Below are 21345 nucleotides of genomic sequence, written 5' to 3' on the forward strand. Positions count from 1 at the left end.
CCCTTTTACACTACGATTAACGTCTGCTGGACGAAACAATCCATTTCAATCCTAACAATCCTATTTTCTATTCCATGTAGTACATAAGTCGAAACGAGCCGAACCGGCCAACTACATATATCTCCCAGAGATAATGTCAGAAAATATTCAAAGTAAATATAAATAACATCATATCAAATATTTTCTTACTTGATTTAAATATTTTCAAATTAAATCAAGCAGTTTAATATGACTTGTAATAAAAGTAACGTTTTTGTATTTAATTAAAATATGTTAAGCGAAACTTTAAATTCAATATCCAGATATTTGCTTTGTTTTTTCCATCTTTTTTCTGTGTACTTGCATATCTCACACTTCCCTTAACTGGGTAACGGGTATCTGATAGTCGAGACCATAAACTATAGCGTTTTATCTTGTTTAGTTCTGGTTTCCTTATTTCAGCACTTTTTTTTCAAGTATTGACCTCCAATTAGGTAAGATCCTCCGTTTTTCTTCACCAATTAAAAACTCCAAAGTTTGTATAAAAATATATATTTAATTTCTTTACTTACATCTGAATAGCTTTATCATTTCATTCTTTTTTTTGGGTTATTTTTCGCACATGCTTTTACAACAACAGGGTCTTACGGCTACGAGGAATCGGGGAAGCGTAATGGACGGAAGACAGCGAGAAAGAGAGAAGAATGGGCACAAATAGATGTCGAAGGATGAGGAGAGAGATAGTGGACGTATGTGTGTATTTCTAGAAGGACTTATAACTAGGTATTGCTATATGTTCGAGGGATCTAGCTAAATGTGTCTGTGAGTCGTCTCTAGTACCGATAACCGCTGCCATCGTTGTCGCCGTTCTGACCACCGGGTCCGAATCCTCCCTGACCACCCGGCCTGCCGCTCGAGTATCCCTGACCATTTTGGTTATCCTGGCCATTGGCACCGCCTGGGCGACCGCCTGGGCGACCGCTGGAGTAGCCATCGCGGCCCAGATCCTGACCACCAGGACGTCCGCCGGAGTAGCCCTGGTCACCGCCATCCTGACCGCCAATCACGCGACCACCGATGATCACACGACCGCCCTCGGAACCACCATTTCCGTTGCCGTTGCCATTGCCATTGCCTCCATTGCCGCCAGGTCTGCCACTGGAGTAGCCACCTGCGCCAAGGTCCTGACCACCTGGACGTCCACCGGAGTAACCATCGCGACCCAAGTCCTGACCTCCTGGGCGACCGCCGGAGTAGCCACCAGCACCCAAGTCCTGACCACCTGGGCGACCACCGGAATAACCATTGGCTCCCAAGTCCTGACCACCTGGGCGTCCACCGGAGTAGCCACCTGCACCCAAGTCCTGGCCATTGGGACGTCCACCGGAGTAGCCATCGCGACCCAGATCCTGACCACCAGGACGTCCTCCGGAGTAGCCGCCATTGCCATTGCCATTTCCATTACCAGGACGTCCATTGGAGTAGCCATCGGGTCCCAGATTCTGGCCACCAGGACCGCTGGCACCACTGCCATCGTTGGCATCGCCTTCGTAACGGATCTGCGGCCTGTAGCCCTGCTGGTCGGCCTCGTACTCGACGATCTAGGGAAGATAGAGAGATACCCAGGTTAGCCGTGACAGGAGGAGGGGGAGCAGTGGGTGGGTCCACATCGACTCCTGTTGCCCGCCGCAGCCGCCACCGCCACCGACGCCGCTTACTTGCTTCCGTCCGTCGGGCAACAGGACATTGTACTGGCCGGTGGTGAAGTCACCGTCGCGCATCTCTGAATGCCCGAACGAGAGTCCGCTGGGCGCGTCCTCAACCTGGTAATTAAATTCGTACTTGGCGGGCTCCTAAACATTGGTTCATGGATCATGGATCATGGATCATGGACAGCGGATCATGGAGAATGGAGAGCGGATTTTGGGGCGTGTGGAGAAAGAGAGAAACACAGAGAGATAGAGTGGCTGGGATCAAGAATTCAGATTTCTGGGAGGGGATGATGCAAGCTTTTTAACGCCGATGGCGGTGCAGGTGAGCGAGAACGAGTCTACCAAAGATTTGCAAGAGCAAGTGTGCAGCGGAGCGGTGTTCCCTTTTTTTGGTCTTTTCCACCCGAGTGATCCCTTATAAACGCATCCAAACCCGTATTTTCAAACTACCCATCTACTCACATCGTTTTCGTAGTCAGAGCCACCGGGTCCACTGCCTCCAGGGCCACCAGCTCCAGATCCCGAGGCGGGGGGTCCGTAAGAGTCGGAGGGTCGGCCACCAGATCCTGATCCGGATCCTGGAGCTCCATAGCTGCTCGAAGGACGTCCGCCGTTGCCATTGCCATTGCCATTACCTGGGGCTCCATAGGAATCCGAGGGCTTCTGGTTCTGACCAGGAGCACCGTAAGAGTCCGAAGGGCGTCCGCCAAATCCACCTTGACCCTGACCAGGAGCTCCGTAACTGCTGGAAGGACGACCGCCGTTGCCGTTGCCATTGCCGTTACCACCACCAGGAGCGCCATAAGTGTCCGAGGGACGTCCGCCATTACCATTACCGCCTCCTGGGGCACCATAGGTGTCCGAGGGACGACCGCCATTGCCGCCACCAGGGGCACCATAGCTGCTCGAAGGACGACCGCCATTTCCGTTGCCTTGTCCCTGGCCAGGAGCTCCATAGCTGCCCGATGGACGTCCGCCGTTGCCATTGCCATTGCCACTACCAGGAGCACCATACGAGTCCGAGGGTTTGCCGCCAAAGCCGCCTTGTCCTTGTCCTTGACCCTGGCCAGGAGCACCGTAGCTACTCGAGGGACGACCACCGCTTCCGCCACCAGGAGCTCCATAGGAATCCGAGGGCTTGCCACCGAAACCACCTTGTCCCTGTCCCTGTCCCTGACCCTGGCCCAATCCTGGAGCTCCATAGCTGTCCGAGGGACGTCCACCGTTGCCATTGCCGCTGCCGCCACCAGGAGCTCCATACGAATCCGATGGCCTGCCGCCCGGACCACCGGCACCACCCGGACCACTCTGACCCGGTGCTCCATAGCTATCGGAGGGAGGTAGATATGAGTTGACTGGCGGCTCCGGTCGCCCAAGGACCACCATTGCCATGAGCAGCGTCAAACCGAGTAACTTGAACATATTCCACTTGGATCTGGACTGCGAGACTGCTGCTGCTGATCGGAATCTCTGGGATGAGGCTAGCGCTTGGAAGCAGCGCCGAATTCTGACTGATCTCTAGCTGCTGCCACATGGCGTATTTATATGTGGCAAACCGAAAAACTGAAAGTCTAGGATGCACACACACATACATTCGACGAACTCGATTATGAGTTGGAGGTGGCTTTTGGAGCGTGTGGCAACTGGTACAACAGCTGCTGCGGCTGCTGCCACATACGATCGTCTTCGGTTGATTCTATGCGGGGTCCAAAGCAAAAATCTCAATCACTGAGCTTGCTCCACTCCACGTAGAGCAATCCCCCGATCCCCCAGCTCCCAGCTCCCAGCACCAATCTCCGCCAGGTTTGCACGTGAAGGGTGCCTCGGTTTCGGTCTCGGGCTGATTTGCCTTCTTCTGGCGCACATCTTCTCGAGGCGCGGCGAGGTGGTGATTGTGCATTTGGATCCCCAGTTGCGTTGGCCCAAAGTAGTCTACTCGGTGTACTCCACTGGGTGAATGTGTCGGCGGCGTCTGCCGCGGCTCACTCTCCCAAGCGAGTGGTTCAGTCGCTGCTGTGACAAGCGCCGAAGTTTGCATTTGTTTGCCCTGTCTTGTCAGAGCGGAAAATAGAAAAAATAATAATAAACAGCCCAGCGACATATTGAAGAAGATCGTGCCAACGGCGACCCCAATTGGGAGTAGTATCCGCAGATGCGTCTGATGGGTGTAGAAGGGTCGAGTCGATATGATCGGAGATTGTGGAGATGGAGATGGAGATCGGAGAATCAATTGGAAAAGTAGGGTATGCAGATAATCTGTACCAAAAGTCTAATGAATTGATATTGATTGTATTCAGAATACAGATCATTAGATCAATGAAGCTGAAGGTTTACCAACTGACAGCTCAATTAGACGTAATATCTGAAAGGGATACATCAAAGTACATGAAGATTTTTGCTATGGAAATTAAAGATGCATATTCATACTTCTAATAAAATGACATAAGAAATAGGAGCTTAAAAAAAAATTGTAACAAATTTTTTAAAAGTCAAGACTAGTGGGGAATGCACAAAGATAGATAACAATTCAAGAGATGTTATTATAAAATGCAGAGACATAATTATATATAATATGCACAATATATGAAATCTGTACATCAAATTAAAAAGCTAACAAAAACACTACCTTGGAGACCCTACTGAAATTTGGCTGTACCCATAGCACATATTTGCACCCATTCATTGATTCAGCTATTCAGACCATCCAAATCGGAAACCCAGCCCACACAAAGGGATTCCCGAACTTATGGGAAATTAATTGCGCTGAATTTTCGCAGTCCGCCCACCTTGTTAACTTGGCCAAGTCGGTTGGCAGTAGCGCCATTCGCGGATCACAGATCACAGATCACAGCCTTCGGAGGCAAATGGGAACGTGCAGATTTAATTGCCCCACTACGTGCTTGGTCATGGGAGTTGGAAGCTGTCGGCTCGACATCCTGCTTACAGCCATACGTGTGGGTCAACAGAAAAATGAAAGATGAAGATAAGCATCTTACAAATAACACGTCGACAGTTTAAAATAACTCACTGGTTAGTAGCTCATCTTAGGGGCTTATCTTTATTATAACTTAATACTTTGACTTAAATGTATAAACTCTTATATATAGAGACGTCTATAGCGCCTTACAACTTCCTGGAAGAGCCAGGTGTGTATGAAATAGATGGCCAAGCACACTAAACAGCAATCGTAAAAGACGAAAAGCAGCAGGAAGCCCAGATAAACGCAGAGAAAAAGGGTCAAAGTGCATATTATTAATTGGGCCAAACACAACCAGTGATTCTGATAGAAAGCTGTAAATGAAATGTATTAAAACAAATTATTTACTTAATTTTATACTCACAGCTTATAAAGTAGAGGAGGTAAAAGACACATCCTATGGCTCCGTTGGGAAAATTCAGTTTGGTTATCTCTCCCAGACCAAAGCCTTCACCATAGCTAAGTTTTTAGGAAAAGCCCATTATTTAAATACCATCTTCTCAAATATACTCTTACGTACACTGATTTAAAGACTAGCGAGCAGCTTATGTTTTCGTTCACATCGCACATCGGCCTGTAGTCCTCATCTTCCTCCAGTTTCATTTTCACGTACAGTGAATACACCGAGATGGCCAATCCACAGGCGCAAATCCATCGCAACCGGGAAGTTGTACCGTCCACCTGTTCCATTGTGTTGCTGTTTGTATAATGAGTTCATTCAGGATTCCAACTTACCAACAGTTGGTCCAAGGAAAAGTTCCAGAACCATTTGGCAGCTGCGCAATATGAAAAGAGCTTGATACACTTATTGCGGGTATGTGAGATTTTCGGAGGTATTAATTGAAAATATTTCACACCAAAATTCCCTGAACTTAAAATTAGTTTATCAAAATTATTTGTAGCAGAATTGCAATTTAAGACATGTTAAGGAAATATTACTTATTTCACATATTACTTATTACATATCACATATTACTTAGTGACTTCTTTATAGGATACATACATATTTCTAATATTATAAATTGTATTAGGCCAGGTTATATATATTTTAAATGTGAAAAAAGTTTAACTTGTATATATATGTTTCATTAGTTTGTTAGGGTATGTAGGGCCCCGACCTTTCTTGATACCATTGCCTTGTTGTTTTCTCAGTCGGGTTGGCATAAATTCCCCTTCTCATTTAATTTGATATGACACGAGGGCAAACGCAACAGGTAATATAAATAAAGTGCGTGGCCCGAGCTGGATAAATACATAGGATGAGGTGACCAGAGCGAACTAATAAAGTGGCCTTACTGACGGATAGGGAAAGGCCCCTTACCCTGGGAACTATCACCTCTAGACCTCTGTACCAGGCCATCGAACGTGTATAATGCACATGCATCTGCGGCAAACAACATCGCATTAGGCCACGCTCCATTGCATGCATATGAAATTAGCGACTGCGGCGACATCATCCAAGTCCCAGACGACCAAGAGACATCTCAGCTCAGGCCAAAAATCAGACTACAAGCTCATGAAGCCCCGACTCTCGGCATGACACAATGATGCCTCCATCTCCAACTCCATCTTTAGCCCCCACCCACTCGCCATGCTGTGCTCCATGTCCCTTTTTAATTTATAGCCTCACGAATTTGGAACTCATCTGTGTTCGGGTGTTTAATAAAAAATAAATAACTAAAAAAACAGGCCCATCCAAAGTGATATATAAATCCGCGTTAGCCATGAGGTAACCAAATGGAAACAATTTACAAAATTGCAGTAGCTCTGCCCCCAGGAGTGAGTTGATGTGATAAATTTACGCAACCTTGGATTCGCTATTCTGCCATCACGCAAAAAAAATTACAAAAACATCAGAAACAGTCACCGCAGCCAGCGTCTTGGCACAGATATCCATTTGATATGGAAAACCCTTTCAAACGGCTGTCAACTCGATTCTAGCTCAAGCCCCAGCCTCACCTGGCCGATCTCAAAATAATACGCTACTGGAAATGGGCCAGGGGGCCTATTGAACTTTACACTTCAAGAGATACATTCATAGATGCAAGAAAATATAAATCTATTGCATTACATATAAGCAGTTAACATTTTAATTATTTGTTTTAGCTATTAAAGTAAATATATTAAGTGATGTCTGATTTTTATGTGAGGTCAACGTATTTTGAGACGTTGAGACAAAGTGAGATAAGCACCTTAAAAGTGGTTTAAATTTATGAAGTTGACTCCTTTAACAGATTTTTATTTAACTCCCGAAAGATTTCATAGGTGGGCGCTATTTGTCAACAGAATGTACAAGGTTTACAAATTTCACTTAATATATATCCTATCCTTAAAACACCAACCTTGAATTTTTCAATCATGTATGTCATTAGGCGAAATGCTTTTTTTAGATGCGTCACTCTTGTAGTAAATGAGCGAGATATAGTTCATTCATTGGTCATATCATAGTTCTAATAAGAACGTGGATTGGTTGTAGAATGTAGCGGGAGCGTATGAAGGGGTTCCATTGGAGTGGGTTTTTTGATGGATCCATAGTAAATTATTTATCTTACTTATTATAATTTCATTTAAGAGTGTTTGTGTGTATTTTTTCTAAAGGAAACTGAACTGTTGTTCCGATAAGAAAACTGTCAGTGTCGACCCCCAAATGTTAGTAGATTATCGAATGCGTTTAGAAGGGCTAATGCTTATATTTTAACTAAGGCTATGCCTCTTTGCAGGTGTTTGTCTTTAAGCACGCGCTGTGCTGTTTGTCTCCAGTAAGTTTTTCTTTGCTTTAACAAAAGATCTTTATGTCCCAAGGGCAGATGACTGCGAAATGACGGATCTTGACAATTATGGTTACGATTATGAAGGTAAATGCTTGGATGGCTGGAACTTTGTTTTTGCTGTCGGCAATTCTTGTCACCCGATGCACGTGCAACTGGAAGGAAGTTAAGGTAACTGCGTGGTAACTGAGATTTGGCAATCGCACACATTTGTATGCGGCAATTGGCTTTATAAATTCTATATTAATTAGAATCTTATTGCAGCATTATCGCATGCTGATGTCTGCCAATTTATCGACAAATCACAGTAACAGACAAAGTTTGAATTGATGCCAATGTGTGGGGGGTGGGTTAGCAAAGGCTGTAATACCAGTTAACATCTTTAAGATTTTTAAAAAAAACCAACATCTGTGATTTGCGTTATATATTTGGAAATGACGATAATGATAAGTTTCTCTAATCTATTTTGAATTTTTTGACTTCAATTATTGTTTAGTTGTTGGTTAAGACTTAAAAAAAAAATTAAAAACGCATCATCCTGTGTTTTAAATTGATGAATTGACATGAATTTCCTATTTAATTTTGTGTGCTATCGATGAAATTCCACAAGTAGATCTAAGAAGAGAAAAGGCCCTTAGTTGGTTTTATTTTCTGCAGTGGATTCCTCTCGCTGGTTCTTGGCAAACTCCAAAAAGATCTCTTCCAGCGTGGTCTGGCTGATTGAGTAATCCTCCACATTCAGCTGGATGCGATTCTTCTCCATCATCCCGAAGATGCGCGACCATTTCACCTCAGTCAATGGAATGTAGAAGGTTAACAGACCTAGCGTATTATCCCTATGTGACAATGGAATAATGAAGTAGAATAAATTAGATCTGCTAATAAAATAAGATTAGGCACATACCTGAGAATGGAGTGAGGGTATGTCCCCCTCACAAACGCCTTGACGGCATCGATATCTTGGTGACTGCGACCCAGATTACGACGCACCTTGATCCTGAGGATCAGGCCCTTGGAAAACTTGTTCTTCAGATGCTGCGTAGAGCCCAGGCACTTGAACTCTCCATTCACCATAATGGCCAGTCGAGTGCACAAGGCCTCACACTCCTCCATGCTGTGGGAGGTCAGGATGATGGACTTTCCGGATTCCCGGATGCGGCTGACCATATTCCACAGCTGCCGCCTGGCCGCTGGATCCATGCCGGTCGTGGGCTCATCTAGGTAAATCACGGACGGACTGCCGATCACTGCAATGGCCGTGCTGAGCTTTCGCTTGTTTCCCCCACTATACGCATCTGTCCGTTTGTCCATGTGCTTCATGAAACCGAAAGAATTGGCCAGATTCTCGGATACTTGCCGGATGTCCTTCTGCGGAATACCGCGAAGCAGACAGAAAATTCGAAGCACCTCGCGACCCGTGAGTCCCGCCGGAAGTGCATCGAACTGCGGGCAGTAGCCGATCATCTTGTAGATACCGCCCATGTCCCATCCCAGGGTCCGACCTTGGACGTGGGCGGCTCCCGAGCTGATCCACTCTTCGCCGGTCATCATCTTAAACGTGGTCGTTTTGCCGGCTCCATTCACGCCCAGCAGGCCAAAGCATTCGGCTCTACAATGCATATTATTGATCGGAAAATAAAACCATAAGAATCAATTTGATATTGGCATGGTACCTATATTAGGTATCAGTTTTCTCTCTTCGAAAGTTCTCTAAAAACGAAAAGAGAGAAAACCACTCTGGGTAGGTGCGAGAAAGCAATGTTTTGAAGGGAACTGAGATGTGTCGCATCTCCAAAACATATGATATTCAACATTTTCAGAACTTAACTTGTCGCATTTACTTACTTCTTTACGCAGAGCGACACCTGATCAACGGCTCGGAACTGACCGTAGTATTTCGTCACCCGATCCAGCACCAGATTCTTGGAGGAAATCTCATCGGCAGTCATGTAAAGAATGCGCTTCCGCTCATGATCCACGTCGTCATCTAAGTGACCGTCGGTCGGAGGCGACGGCTCTTTACTATAAAACGAAAACCGTATGTAAAACAGGTGTAAGTCAGGCACGTGAAATACTCACGTCAGTTTTTGCCGAATCTTGAACACTAGCAGCGGGATCAATCGGAACTCCATCAGGAAAAGGATGAGGAAGGATAAAATGCCGGAAGCGGTCATGAAGATCAATTCCCAAAATACACCAAATCTTCTCCAGGATAGAAACGGAACTGGGAATTGAAGAAAATTATTGTTAGTACATAAAAATGTCATACACATAGTGTAAAAAAAGATTGCATTCAAGAATTTCGAAATTCCGAATTCTTTAAGGTAGAAGTATTATTATGGAACGTTAAATGGAAACTATTGCAACTATATAGTAAATACTCACTGCAGCAGTCTGGTTTCGTATCGCAGACTTCGCTATATAAAACCCCGATTGCGCATATACTTCTTGCGTATACGTTGAAGTTTATATTGGCTATACCTATCCCTAGCGAAAATTGCGGAAAGATGTGAAATGACCAATACAAATCTGAAATAATATCTATATCATCACTTAGGCTGACCACCACTATAAACGACGTAACCAATGCAAATCCTAAAAATATATTAACAAATGAGGTCCTAGCAAATCCGGTGGCTGGTTCTCTGTAGAACAACGCCATTAGGTAGGTGAATGGTAACACAGAGAATCCATAGATCAGTAGCAGAACGAAGTAGCTGCCGAGTTCGTTGAAGGCCATAAAGCCTGGCACCTTGAAAAACATGATCGTGATTAACACGATCAAGGACGTCACGAAGTGTGTGGCGAAGTCGACAATAAACTGCGAAAGCCAGAATATCCACAATTTTACGCCGCCAACGAACTGGAGAAGTTTGGCCCTGGATCCACGCTCCTTGATCGGGAACAAGACATACATCGAGCTCACAAAACATATGCCGAAGTACAGACTTATCGAAACCCAAGCGGCCATCAAATAAGTTGCGTTTTTCATAGATTTGGAGCTAGGAGGGTAGCGTACAGGTGCATTGGTGACCTGGATCTGCACTTGTGGACCTACTAGTGCCTTGGCCATGGCGTTGTGCACCAGGTTGATGGTCAGTGGAGCAGTGTGATAGGCCTGGTTGTTCAGCCATGCAACTATCCCATCATTGGAAAATGAAGCGCCCACCAGGTAACGCGAGTTAATCCCTGTTTGCTTCGTTCCATCAACTTTGAGAATGTAGTCCTGCAAGCGAAGACACGTACTGTGATGGCATAAAGTGTACTGGAATTGAACTTAACTAACCTCAAAGTCCTTTTTGTCAGTCAGTTCCAGTTTGTAATCTTCGCTGTACGATTTGACCAGGTCAGCATATTTTTGACCAATCTTATAGCTCTGCGATCCGTTCGATACTCTGGAGAGATCTAGAACAGTCACAGCCGAGTCGTACTGAGTTAACGAAAAGGTCATAGGCTCTAGATCATCCTTCGTTACTGCGGTCATATAAGTCATGAGTAGGAAAAACACGGGGATGACGTTAAGAACGAAAAGAAGCAACTTATTTCGCCACGTATATAGGAGCTTCTTGAGCAACATGGCCTTCAACTGATTCGATAGGAGCTGCAACCCCTGAAGCCGGTTTTGATATTCCGAGACTGCAATGGGATATTTAATCATAACGGAGGTACAAAACTTAAGGCACCAAAACCCTGCTTACACTTAACATCTTTGTACCCGTTCATAATCTCGCTTTGGTCCTTCAGTTTACCAGTGCTATCCTTTTCGGCGCCGACCTTCATGAACACTTCCTCCAGCGAGGTGATGCTCACGCCATAGCCATTGAGATGCAGCTTCTCTGAGTTGTCCTCCAGCTGGCTGAACATCTCCTCGAACTTGGGAGAATCCTGATCCGGCAGTTGGTAAGACAACTCAGCGCCAATATTGCACACCGGTTGCAGACCCGGAATGAACCGGTTCAATAGGGCTGTAACCTTGTTCGTTGCGCAGTTCTCGCCCTTAACACAGATCTATAGAAAGTTTAACTCAAGTACTACCTAATATTTAAATATGAACGTGCATATAACCACTTACCAATCGGTATCCCGATCCGTACTGTTTTTTCAGAAAGAAGGAGGTTCCCAGGCACTCGAGTTTGCCGTCGCACATGATGGCAATGCGATCGCCCAACACATCAGCCTCGTCCATAAAGTGTGTTGTAAGTAGTAGGGTGCGTCCCACCTTTTCCTTCTGAAGGAGATCCCACAACTGCCGCCTGGCAGCTGGATCCATTCCGGAACTCGGTTCATCGCAGATCACCACCTTCGTACCCCCCACTAGGGCACAACAGACGGAGAGCTTGCGCTTCATTCCTCCAGAGAGTTTCGATGAGGGCTCATTCGCCTTGTCCTCCAGCTCGATCATCTTCAGATACTTGGCCACCTCAGACTCGACCTCCTCACCGCGGAGTCCCTTTATACGACTGAAGAATCGAATGTGATTCGACACACTCATCTCATCGAAGAGCACATTGTGCTGCGGGCAGATTCCCATGGACATGCGAGCTTCTTCTGTATTCGCAGTGATATCATAGCCATTTATAAGCGCTGCGCCGCTCGTCGGTGGAATCATTCCGGTCAACATCGATACGGTGGTCGTCTTGCCAGCTCCATTGTGACCCAGTAACACCGTAATTTCATCCTTGAACATATTCATTGTCAAGCCCCTTACCACCGTCTTGTCAGCAAACTTCTTTCTGAGGTCTTTTATTCGTACTCCAATGTGTTTCCCTTCCGGTTCCATTTCAAAAGCCTTGGGATGAAGTTGAGCCATGTCAATGCCATCCAAATCTTCGTTTTTCCTTTCGATACTTTCGATGCTCCAGAACTCCCTGGTAAATGGGAAGTTCCAGGGCCGCGGGACTCCAAAATTACCCGGCATTACTTGTTCGATATACAAGCAAATAATCATGCACATAATACTGGAAACCAACATCATTATGATCACGGCGCCCACTGTCAAAGGATCGCCCTCGGATGCGGGAGAGAAGAGGGTACTCCACTGCAAGCCATCGCCGACTTCCTCAAAGTTCACGATGACCTTGAAGCCCAAGCTCATGGCAGTGTTCGGAATCAAGCTCCAGCCCAACTTGGTGTACAAGCCAAGGTTAAATATGAAGAAATATGGTATGTACGCAATTAACCATATAAATGATGTGACTGTGGCAGCCGTACTGGCCTTTGAGAACAGAGTAGCCATCATAAAGCAGAAACATATACTTGCAATGATGTATACAATCAGGAAGAAGAGGACGACTGTAAAGCTACTATTTTCCAGAACGGCCCCATATCTCGTATCCACCTTGAGTGCTGTAGTAACCAATATGGCGGAAATAGTGAGCGGTATAAAAGTCTTGACAAACCAAGCCGTCCAGTGAAGCCAGTTCCTCAGTCCCATGATTTTCATAACCTCCTTCAGTTGTTTTTCCTTCTCGGCGGCTATGAACTGAGATAAGAGATGGTTAAGAATCGGATAATTATCATTGATCCCGGTAGAGTAACTTACCCTGGTGACACACATGAAGGGATAGAGGAAGCTTAGTATAATAAAACTCGGTAATAGGAGGGTCAAACACGGTAAGAACTCATTTTTTGTGTGGGCGGGATAGGGAAAGTGTTCCATTATTATTTTGGGCAGTTCAGAACGTCCAGACTTTTCCCGTATATATTCCAACGATAGTCGCTGTTGCAAGGCCAGAAAACCCTCTTGGTAATATCCTGGAGCTAAATAGTTATGTTGTCCGCGAAGTTGAATTGAGGGGAACATGTTTTTTGTAAGCCATGTTTGTTTTTTCTGTCGCGTTATTGATGGAAATCGCAGCGAAAATTGAAAGTTATCGGGAATGTGATCCGTGAGATTGGCCCAAGCATCATCGAACTGGATGCCTGCGAAGGGTCTCTTTTGAACGACGTCCAATTCTAGTTGGGCGCCATTCGACGAGGCGTATTCTTTGACATTGAGATCCCTAAACGCATTTTTAACCAAATTATCCAGCTTGTCATTCGACGGCGAGTAGCATATAGTTATATTATAACTAAATTAAAATGTGATTTAAAAAAATAAGTAAGTAATGGGTGGATGATTGAGGCTATCGCAAATTTGTAGGTGCGATCGTCACGATCGGGTGAAAAATAACATTTAAAAGCTAATTAAAGTTTGAAAATATGTGAATTCTTTAAGTGTAAACCAGTTTTGGAAACGTTCATTTAGTAAGATATGAATTACAGCTTATTTAGTGACCCTTTTCTGTTTGATTACAAAATGTATTTTATTTGAACCCTTTTTAAATATAAGTTGAACACAAAATAGGCACTCAGATATTTATATCTTGGCCAAAACTTACGGCATGCCATAGGAATTCATCACATCCTTCTCTTCATAGACTTTTAAACTTTCTTCAGAATTAGAGAGATTAAGGCGCATTAAGACAATAAGCAAAGTAAATAAAAGTGGGAGCACCAGCTCTACGACAGTCCGAATCTTGTGGTTCCATTGGAGGATCCAGTTCTTCCACAGAAGCAGCACAAACTTATCCCAGTTTGTTAGCTTTGCCATATTCGCTTATCCCTGGCACTTTTAAACTATCTAAAAAGAAAGGAAATGTTTGGGATACCGGCTAAAAACGTATGCACCTAGTTTAATTAATATTAAAACTAGTGTTAAATATATTTTACTACTACTGTTTAAGTACAATCTTCTTAATTGTAGCATAGAATTTTTAATGAAACTTAACAAACTGACTATTATATTGTTTTAAAAATACATCTGAACTCTTTTGCAGACTTTTGAAAACTGACGAAGGTTTATGAACTGAGTTCTGCAGAAAAATTGTTTATTTTTATCAGCAATACGAAAAAGTTTAACCAAACGTAAGTCATAAAAAAAAAACTTAAAGTTATTCATATCCGATAAGATGCCACAATCTTCAAATCAAGGAATTTTTCCGATTTCGCACACACATTGCTATAAAAGTTATTGGGTGTAAAACTATTTTGTGGTGTATCTCGAAATGGTTTTAGGGTTCTGAACTACAGATTATGGCGTTAATCTGCCCAAAATACAAAGCTTTTGATCTACCACTTTTAGAAAAACCCACTAAAAAGTCAGATTTTGAGGGTCTTCCAGGGTAATTTTATATTGTCGCACGCGACAGACGTACGCTTTGAAGCTGAAAAAAAAAACATTTTTAAGATTTCTATCTTAACATAGGGCTTTAGTTATGGCTCTTGATAGCCAATATAATTGGTGACAGGGCTGATGTTAAGACATTGCTCCTTTTTAAGATATATAAGAAAGTCAAAGCCAATCGCACGCGACAAAAATATAAGTGATATATTTGACTACCAGCTCAACTTTCGAGTCTTTTCTTTTGAGTCTTTTCTTTAATAAAATTTTACTGACTGTTGCACGCTACATGTCTATATGTTTTATATTTAATATTTTAATCCCCGCTAGGTGGCGCTCTTGCTCTACCTTTAGCTAAGTAAAGGGTATCTGATAGTCGAGGCAGTCGACTACAGCGTTCTTCCTGGTTCTAATGTATTTTTAGATTATCAGATAGCAGATTATCAAATGCTTATAAAAGTTCTAATGATAATTCATTGCATACGGATCCATAGCTTGGCCGATTTGATGGTGTTTCTCTTAAAGCACGCGCTGCGTTGTTTGGCCCCAACAAATTTTACCGTGGATCCGTGATCAACATCTAGTGAAGTGCTCAAACAAAAGGTCTTTAAAGCCTCAAGTGAAGCTGACTGTGAAATGATTGAGCTTGACAATTGAGATTACGATTATGAAGGTGAATGCTTCGAGAGTTGGAACTGGGTTTTTGTTGTCGGCAATTCTTGTCCCCCGGTGCACGTGCAACTGGAAGCAAGTTAAGGTTACTACGTGGTTTTTTATTCTGGCTGAAATGTGGCAACCGCACACATTTGTATGCGTCAATTTTTCCTTATAAATTCGCAATTAATTTGAATCAAAATACAGCAGTTGCTAGCGTAATTGAATGCTAATGATTTTGTTCATATGAATTTTTCAAGAGTGCTTTGGCAAGATTACAGATCGATATCGTCGCTAAGAAGTTTCAATATAAAAAACAAATGATTCATCCTCTGTCGAATTATCGTTCCATAGTTGATATTTGGCGTATGGCGTGCCACGCGAATTTTATTTTGATTAGTAATCTTAAATGTAGAAAAAACAAGGAAGAACGCTATAGTCGAGTACCTCGACTATCAGATACCCGTTACTCAGCTTAAGGGACTAAAGGGAAATGGAGATATGGAGATATGGAGCAGCAAAGCGATATTGAAATGGTGGCGCACCTATCGGCGGTAGACAGATTTAAGCGTTATGGGCATTAGAGTGGGCGTGGCAAATTTTTTTTTTTTGGGTCAATCGATAGGTATTGACGAGACCAAGTTCAGTTAAAATTTTGTATCTAGCATGACAATTGTGGGCGCCACAGGTTTGGGCGGTTTGTGGGCGTTAGAGTGGGCGTGGCATATTTGCGTAACAAACTTGCGCTGCGCACAAGGCTACGGAATCTAAATCTGAGATCCCAATTCTCTATCCTTGATAGATTCCGAGATATCCACGTTCATATTTACGATTTTTTAAAGTTTGTGGGCGGTTTGTGGGCGTAAAAGTGGGCGTGGCAAACTTTTTTTTTATCAATCGTTAGGTATTGATGAGAACAATACATTTCAGTTAAAATTATTATTCTAGCATGAAAACTGAAGGAGCCACAGTTTTGGGCGGCTTGTGGGCGTTAGAGTGGGCGTGGCACTCTATTGAAACAAACTTGCGCTGCGTAAGAAGCTCAGGAATCTGCACGCCAAATCTCAATAGCCTAGCTCTCATAGTTTCCGAGATCTCAGCGTTCATCCGGACAGACAGACGGACAGACGGACAGACGGTCAGACGGACATGGCTAGATCGACTCGGCTAGTGATCCTGATCAAGAATATATATACTTTATGGGGTCGGAAACGCTTCCTTCTGCCTGTTACATACTTTCCGACGAATCTAGTATACCCTTTTACTCTACGAGTAACGGGTATAATTAAACTATTGCGATATGTTTCTGAATTCAACCTCTGTCGAATTATCGTTCCATAGTTGATATTTGGCATATGGCGTGTCACGCGAATTTTATTTTGATTAGTAATCTTAAATGTAAAAAAAAATTACTAAAATAAGGTTCTACCTAAAACTCATATTTTATGAATCGATTCTGAATTTGTACAGACATAGAAAACCAAATAAACCACATTTATCATTAAAACATAAACAAATATATTATTATTTATTATCTTGAACACAAGTCCAATAATACAATTAAACTATTGCGATAATTTTCTGAATCTCGCCTAGAAACACTTGCGATGAACGATGCTCGAATCCACTTCGTCGTATTCCACGCTGTCGATCCACATATTTTGGAAACTGGTCAGTGAAGCCAGAACGGAGCCACTGGCGTTGATTTTGATTCTTACGGATGGGGGTGCCATTTTGGTTAGGTCTTGCAGGAACCGGTGTTCGATATTGCGAAACATCGTCGTTCCCCCCGAAAGCACTATGTTCGCATACATATCCTTCCGTAGATCCATGTCGCAGTTGATGATGGAGTGATAGGTGGCCTCGTGGATGCCCATCACCTCTTGGCCCAGCAAACTGGGCTGGAAGAGAGCCTCCGGACAGCGGAATCTCTCCCAAACTGATCTTCTGGCCATCGGGTAGCTCATAGCTCTCTTCCTGTTTATCACGACTCCTGGATGTATCCTGCTGAAGTTCCATTTCCTGGCCATAATTCATCGAAACGTAGCAGATTTTCTCCTTAATATCCCGGACAATTTCCCTTTCCGCAGAAGTGCCCAGTTTTACACCCTTTTCCAAGAGCAATTTGGCCAGAAAATCGGTGAGATCCCGGCCAGCTAAATCCACACGAACGGTGGCGTGGGGCAGGGCAAATCCCTCGTAGATCGGAACCGTGTGGGTCACACCATCCCCCGAGTCCACCACAATGCCCACTGTGCGTCCGGTGGCGTAAAGGGAAAGTACGGCCTGAATGGCCACATAGAAAGCTGGCACCTGAAAATGCTCGAACATAATCTCCGTCATCTTCTCCCTATTCTTTTTGGGGTTCAGAGGGGCTTCGGTGAGTAGTGCCGGCAAATCCATTGGATCCGCCCGCAGCAGCTCGTATGTGTGCTTCCAAATCTTCTCCATGTCATCCCAGTTCTTGACCACCCCGTGCTCTATGGGATATTTTAGGGTGAGAATTCCCCTTTTAGTTGCTGCCGCCTCGCCAATAACACAACCATCGATCAGCGAATCCATCAGAACGTTCAGGTGACGAGGTCTACCCACAATCGAGGGGAAGACCAGCCGGGGAGTGTCTTCCGCAGAGAATCCTGCCTTTCAAACCCCAGAACCATTATCAATAACCACTGCAGTTTGGTGGGAGGAACTCTCATTCTCACTACTCATGTCTCCAGAAGCTATAGAAGGAATATCTATGGAATCATTATTGTGCGTGCTTTTTCTGAAAGACTTACGTATTTGAAGGTACTTGTAGAGAATGTGCTGTGCCCGTTTATCTGTTATATCGTCGAAATGTCGACATATTCTGTGCTATGTTGTTTGTTTCGGGCGGATTATACAGTAAGGTTCATTTTATAGACGAAAAAGGGTCAAAGTGCATATTATTAATTGGGCCAAGCACAACCAGTTATTCTGATAGAAAGCTGTAAATGAAATGTATTAAAACAAATTAATTACATTACTTTATACTCACAGCTTAGAAAGTACAGGAGGTAGAAGACACATCCTATGGCTCCGTTGGGAAAATTCAGTTTGGTTATTTCCCCCAGACCAAAGCCTTTACCATAGCTAAAGTTTTTAGGAGAAACCACATTATTTAAATACTATCATCTCAAATATAATCTTACGTACACTGATTTAAAGACTAGCGAGCAGCTTATGTTTTCGTTCACATCGCACATCGGCCTGTAGTTCTCATCTTCCTCCAGTTTCATTTTCACGTACAGTGAATACACCGAGATGGCCAAAGCACAGGTGTAAATCCATCGCAACAGGGAAGTTGAACCGTCATCCTGTTCCATTGTGTTGCTGTTTGTATAATGAGTTCATTCAGGATTCCAACTTACCAACAGTTGGTCCAAGGAAAAGTTCCAGAACCATTTTGGCAGCTGCGCAATATGAAAAGAGCTTGATACACTTAATGGAACAATTCACACAAAAATTCCCTGGATATCAAATAAGCTTATCAAAATTACTTGTAGCACAATTGCAATTTAAGACATGTTTAGAAAATATTACTTATTTTCCTAGTGACTTCTTTATAGGATACATACATATTTCTAATATTATAAATTGTACTAGACCAGGTTATATATATTTTAAATGTGAAAGAAGTTTAACTTGTATCTATATGTTTCATTAGTTTGTTAGGGTATGTAGGGCCCCGACCTTTCTTAATACCATTGCCTTGTTGTGTTCTCAGTCGGGTTGGCATAAATTCCCCTTTCATTTAATTTGATATGACACGAGGGCAAACGCAACAGGTAATATAAATAAAGTGCGTGGCCCGAGCTGGATAAATACATAGAAGGAGGTGACCAGAGCGAACTAATAAAGTGGCCAATCTGCCAACACGCAAAAAAAAATACAAAAACATCAGAAACAGTCACCGCAGCCAGCGTCTTGGCACAGATATCCATTTGACATGGAAAACCCTTTCAAACGGCTGTCAACTCGATTCTAGCTCAAGCCCCAGCCTCACCTGGCCGATCTCAAAATAATACGCTACTGGAAATGGGCCAGGGGGCCTATTGAACTTTACACTTCAAAATGTAATTGCAAGAAAATATCAATCTATGTAATGCAATAGATTGATATTTTAAAAGTTAATATTAGTATATATAATAATATATTAGTATATATATTCAGTAACGTCTGATTTCTATGCGAGGTCAATGCATTAAGAGGTATTAAGACAAAGTGGGATAAGCACCTTTAAAGTGATTTATATCTATGAAGTTGACTCCTTTAACAGATTTTTATTTAACTCCCGAAAGATTTCATAGGTGGGCGCTATTTGTCAACAGAATGTACAAGGTTTACAAATTTCACTTAATATATATCCTATCCTTAAAACACCAAGCTTGAATTTTTCAATCATGTATGTCATTAGGCGAAATGCTTTTTTTAGATGCGTCACTCTTGTAGTAAATGAGCGAGATATAGTTCATTCATTAGTCATATCATAGTTCTAATAAGAACGTGGATTGGTTGTAGAATGTAGCGGGAGCGTATGAAGCGGTTATATTTGAGTGGGTTCATGATGGATCCATAGTAAATTGCTTATCTTACTTATTACAATTTGATTTAAGAGTTTTTGTGTGTATTTTTTTCAAGCACACTGAACTGTCATTCTGATCAGAAAACTTTCAGTGTCGACCCACAAATGTTAGTAGATTATCGAATGCGTTTAGAAGGGCTAATGCTTATATTTTAACTAAGGCTATGCCTCTTTGCAGGTGTTTGTCTTTAAGCACGCGCTGTGCTGTTTGTCTCCAGTAAGTTTTTCCTTGCTTTAACAAAAGATCTTTATGTCCCAAGGGCAGATGACTGCGAAATGACGGATCTTGACAATTATGGTTACGATTATGAAGGTAAATGCTTGGATGGCTGGAACTTTGTTTTTGCTGTCGGCAATTCTTGTCACCCGATGCACGTGCAACTGGAAGGAAGTTAAGGTAACTGCGTGGTAACTGAGATTTGGCAATCGCACACATTTGTATGCGGCAATTGGCTTTATAAATTCTATATTAATTAGAATCTTATTGCAGCATTATCGCAAGCTGATGTCTGCCAATTTATCGACAGATCACAGTAACAGACAAAGTTTGAATTGATGCCAATGTGTGGGGGGTGGGTTAGCAAAGGCTGTAATACCAGTTAACATCTTTAAGATTTTTAAAAAAAACCAACATCTGTGTTTTGTTATATATTTGGAAATGACGATAATGATAAGATAATCTAATCTATTTTGAATTTTTTGACTTCAATTATTGTTTAGTTGTTGGTTAAGACTTAAAAAAAAATTAACAAGAAAGGAAGTTAGCTTCGGCAAGCCGAAGCTTATATACCCTTGCAGCTAAAATTAAATTTAAAAACACAAAAAACAAGAAAGGAAGTTAGCTTCGGCAAGCCGAAGCTTATATACCCTTGCAGCTATAATTATTAAATTTAAAAACACAAAAAATGATATTCCCAATAGTATAAGATAATACATATGTCAAAAAACACCGAAGCTATAATTTGTTTCATATTATTTTCATACCAATTTTCCGATCGTTCCTATGGCAGCTATATGATATAGTCGTCCGATTTTGATAAAATTAAATTCAAAATTCAGAACTAATTAAAAAATCGTATTTCCAAGCGTAGGAGGTTATATGTTAAAAAACACCGAAGCTATAATTTGTTTCATATTATTTTCCTACCAATTTTCCGATCGTTCCTATGGCAGCTATATGACATAGTCGTCCGATTTTGATAAAATTTAATTCGAAATTCAGAACTAAATAAAAAATGTTATTTCCAAGCGTTAGAGGTTATATGTTGAAAAACACCGAAGCTATAATTTTTTACATATTATTTTTCCACAAATTTTCCGATCGTTCCTATGGCAGCTATATGATATAGTCGTCCGATTTCGATAAAATTTAATTCAAAATTATTTAAAAATTGTTATTTCCAAGCTTAGGAGGTTATATGCTAAAAAACACCAAAGATATATTTTTTTTTCATTTATTTGTCCGATTATTCCTATGGGAGCTATAA

General features: G+C 42.6%; 5 protein-coding genes across 6 annotated transcripts; all 5 read right to left on the bottom strand.

Annotated features, from left to right (window-relative positions):
* Positions 1-647: 647 nt before the first annotated feature.
* LOC119550604 (pro-resilin) lies at positions 648-3159 on the bottom strand. Of its 2 annotated transcripts, XM_037859419.1 has the most exons (3): positions 2154-3159; positions 1698-1832; positions 648-1580 (listed from the first exon to the last, which is right to left on the bottom strand). In XM_037859419.1, exons 1-3 carry the CDS (start codon positions 3111-3113, stop codon positions 813-815), a joined length of 1863 nt encoding a protein of 620 aa, XP_037715347.1. In that variant the 5' UTR covers positions 3114-3159; the 3' UTR covers positions 648-812. The 2 variants fall into 2 exon arrangements, with proteins under 2 accessions (XP_037715347.1, XP_037715348.1); XM_037859420.1 differs by lacking the exon at positions 1698-1832.
* A 1563-nt stretch (positions 3160-4722) lies between these two features.
* On the bottom strand, positions 4723-5358 carry LOC119551311 (vitamin K epoxide reductase complex subunit 1). Its single transcript, XM_037860606.1, has 3 exons — positions 5189-5358; positions 5033-5127; positions 4723-4982 (listed from the first exon to the last, which is right to left on the bottom strand). Exons 1-3 carry the CDS (start codon positions 5356-5358, stop codon positions 4789-4791), a joined length of 459 nt encoding a protein of 152 aa, XP_037716534.1. The 3' UTR covers positions 4723-4788.
* Positions 5359-8070: 2712 nt separating this feature from the next.
* LOC119549875 (ATP-binding cassette sub-family A member 3-like) lies at positions 8071-14028 on the bottom strand. The gene is made up of 10 exons (XM_037858176.1): positions 13817-14028; positions 12979-13507; positions 11509-12918; positions 11120-11444; positions 10723-11072; positions 9822-10662; positions 9516-9660; positions 9282-9458; positions 8341-9045; positions 8071-8272 (listed from the first exon to the last, which is right to left on the bottom strand). The coding sequence occupies exons 1-10, from the start codon at positions 14026-14028 to the stop codon at positions 8071-8073; spliced, it is 4896 nt and encodes a 1631-aa protein (XP_037714104.1).
* Positions 14029-16828: 2800 nt separating this feature from the next.
* Positions 16829-17975, bottom strand: LOC119549685 (actin-like protein 53D). Its single transcript, XM_037857900.1, is given in 2 exon segments — positions 16829-17184; positions 17186-17975. Coding segments are annotated over 2 exon segments (1119 nt in total). The 5' UTR covers positions 17965-17975; the 3' UTR covers positions 16829-16844.
* LOC119549686 (vitamin K epoxide reductase complex subunit 1-like) lies at positions 17817-18784 on the bottom strand. The gene is made up of 5 exons (XM_037857901.1): positions 18649-18784; positions 18430-18590; positions 18272-18366; positions 18033-18221; positions 17817-17975 (listed from the first exon to the last, which is right to left on the bottom strand). The coding sequence occupies exons 1-4, from the start codon at positions 18676-18678 to the stop codon at positions 18151-18153; spliced, it is 357 nt and encodes a 118-aa protein (XP_037713829.1). The 5' UTR covers positions 18679-18784; the 3' UTR covers positions 17817-17975; positions 18033-18150.
* Between the last annotated feature and the right edge of the window lie 2561 nt (positions 18785-21345).

The sequence above is a fragment of the Drosophila subpulchrella genome, chromosome 2R, assembly GCF_014743375.2.
Source record: "Drosophila subpulchrella strain 33 F10 #4 breed RU33 chromosome 2R, RU_Dsub_v1.1 Primary Assembly, whole genome shotgun sequence".
In the NCBI taxonomy this organism is placed as follows: Eukaryota; Metazoa; Arthropoda; class Insecta; order Diptera; family Drosophilidae; genus Drosophila; species Drosophila subpulchrella.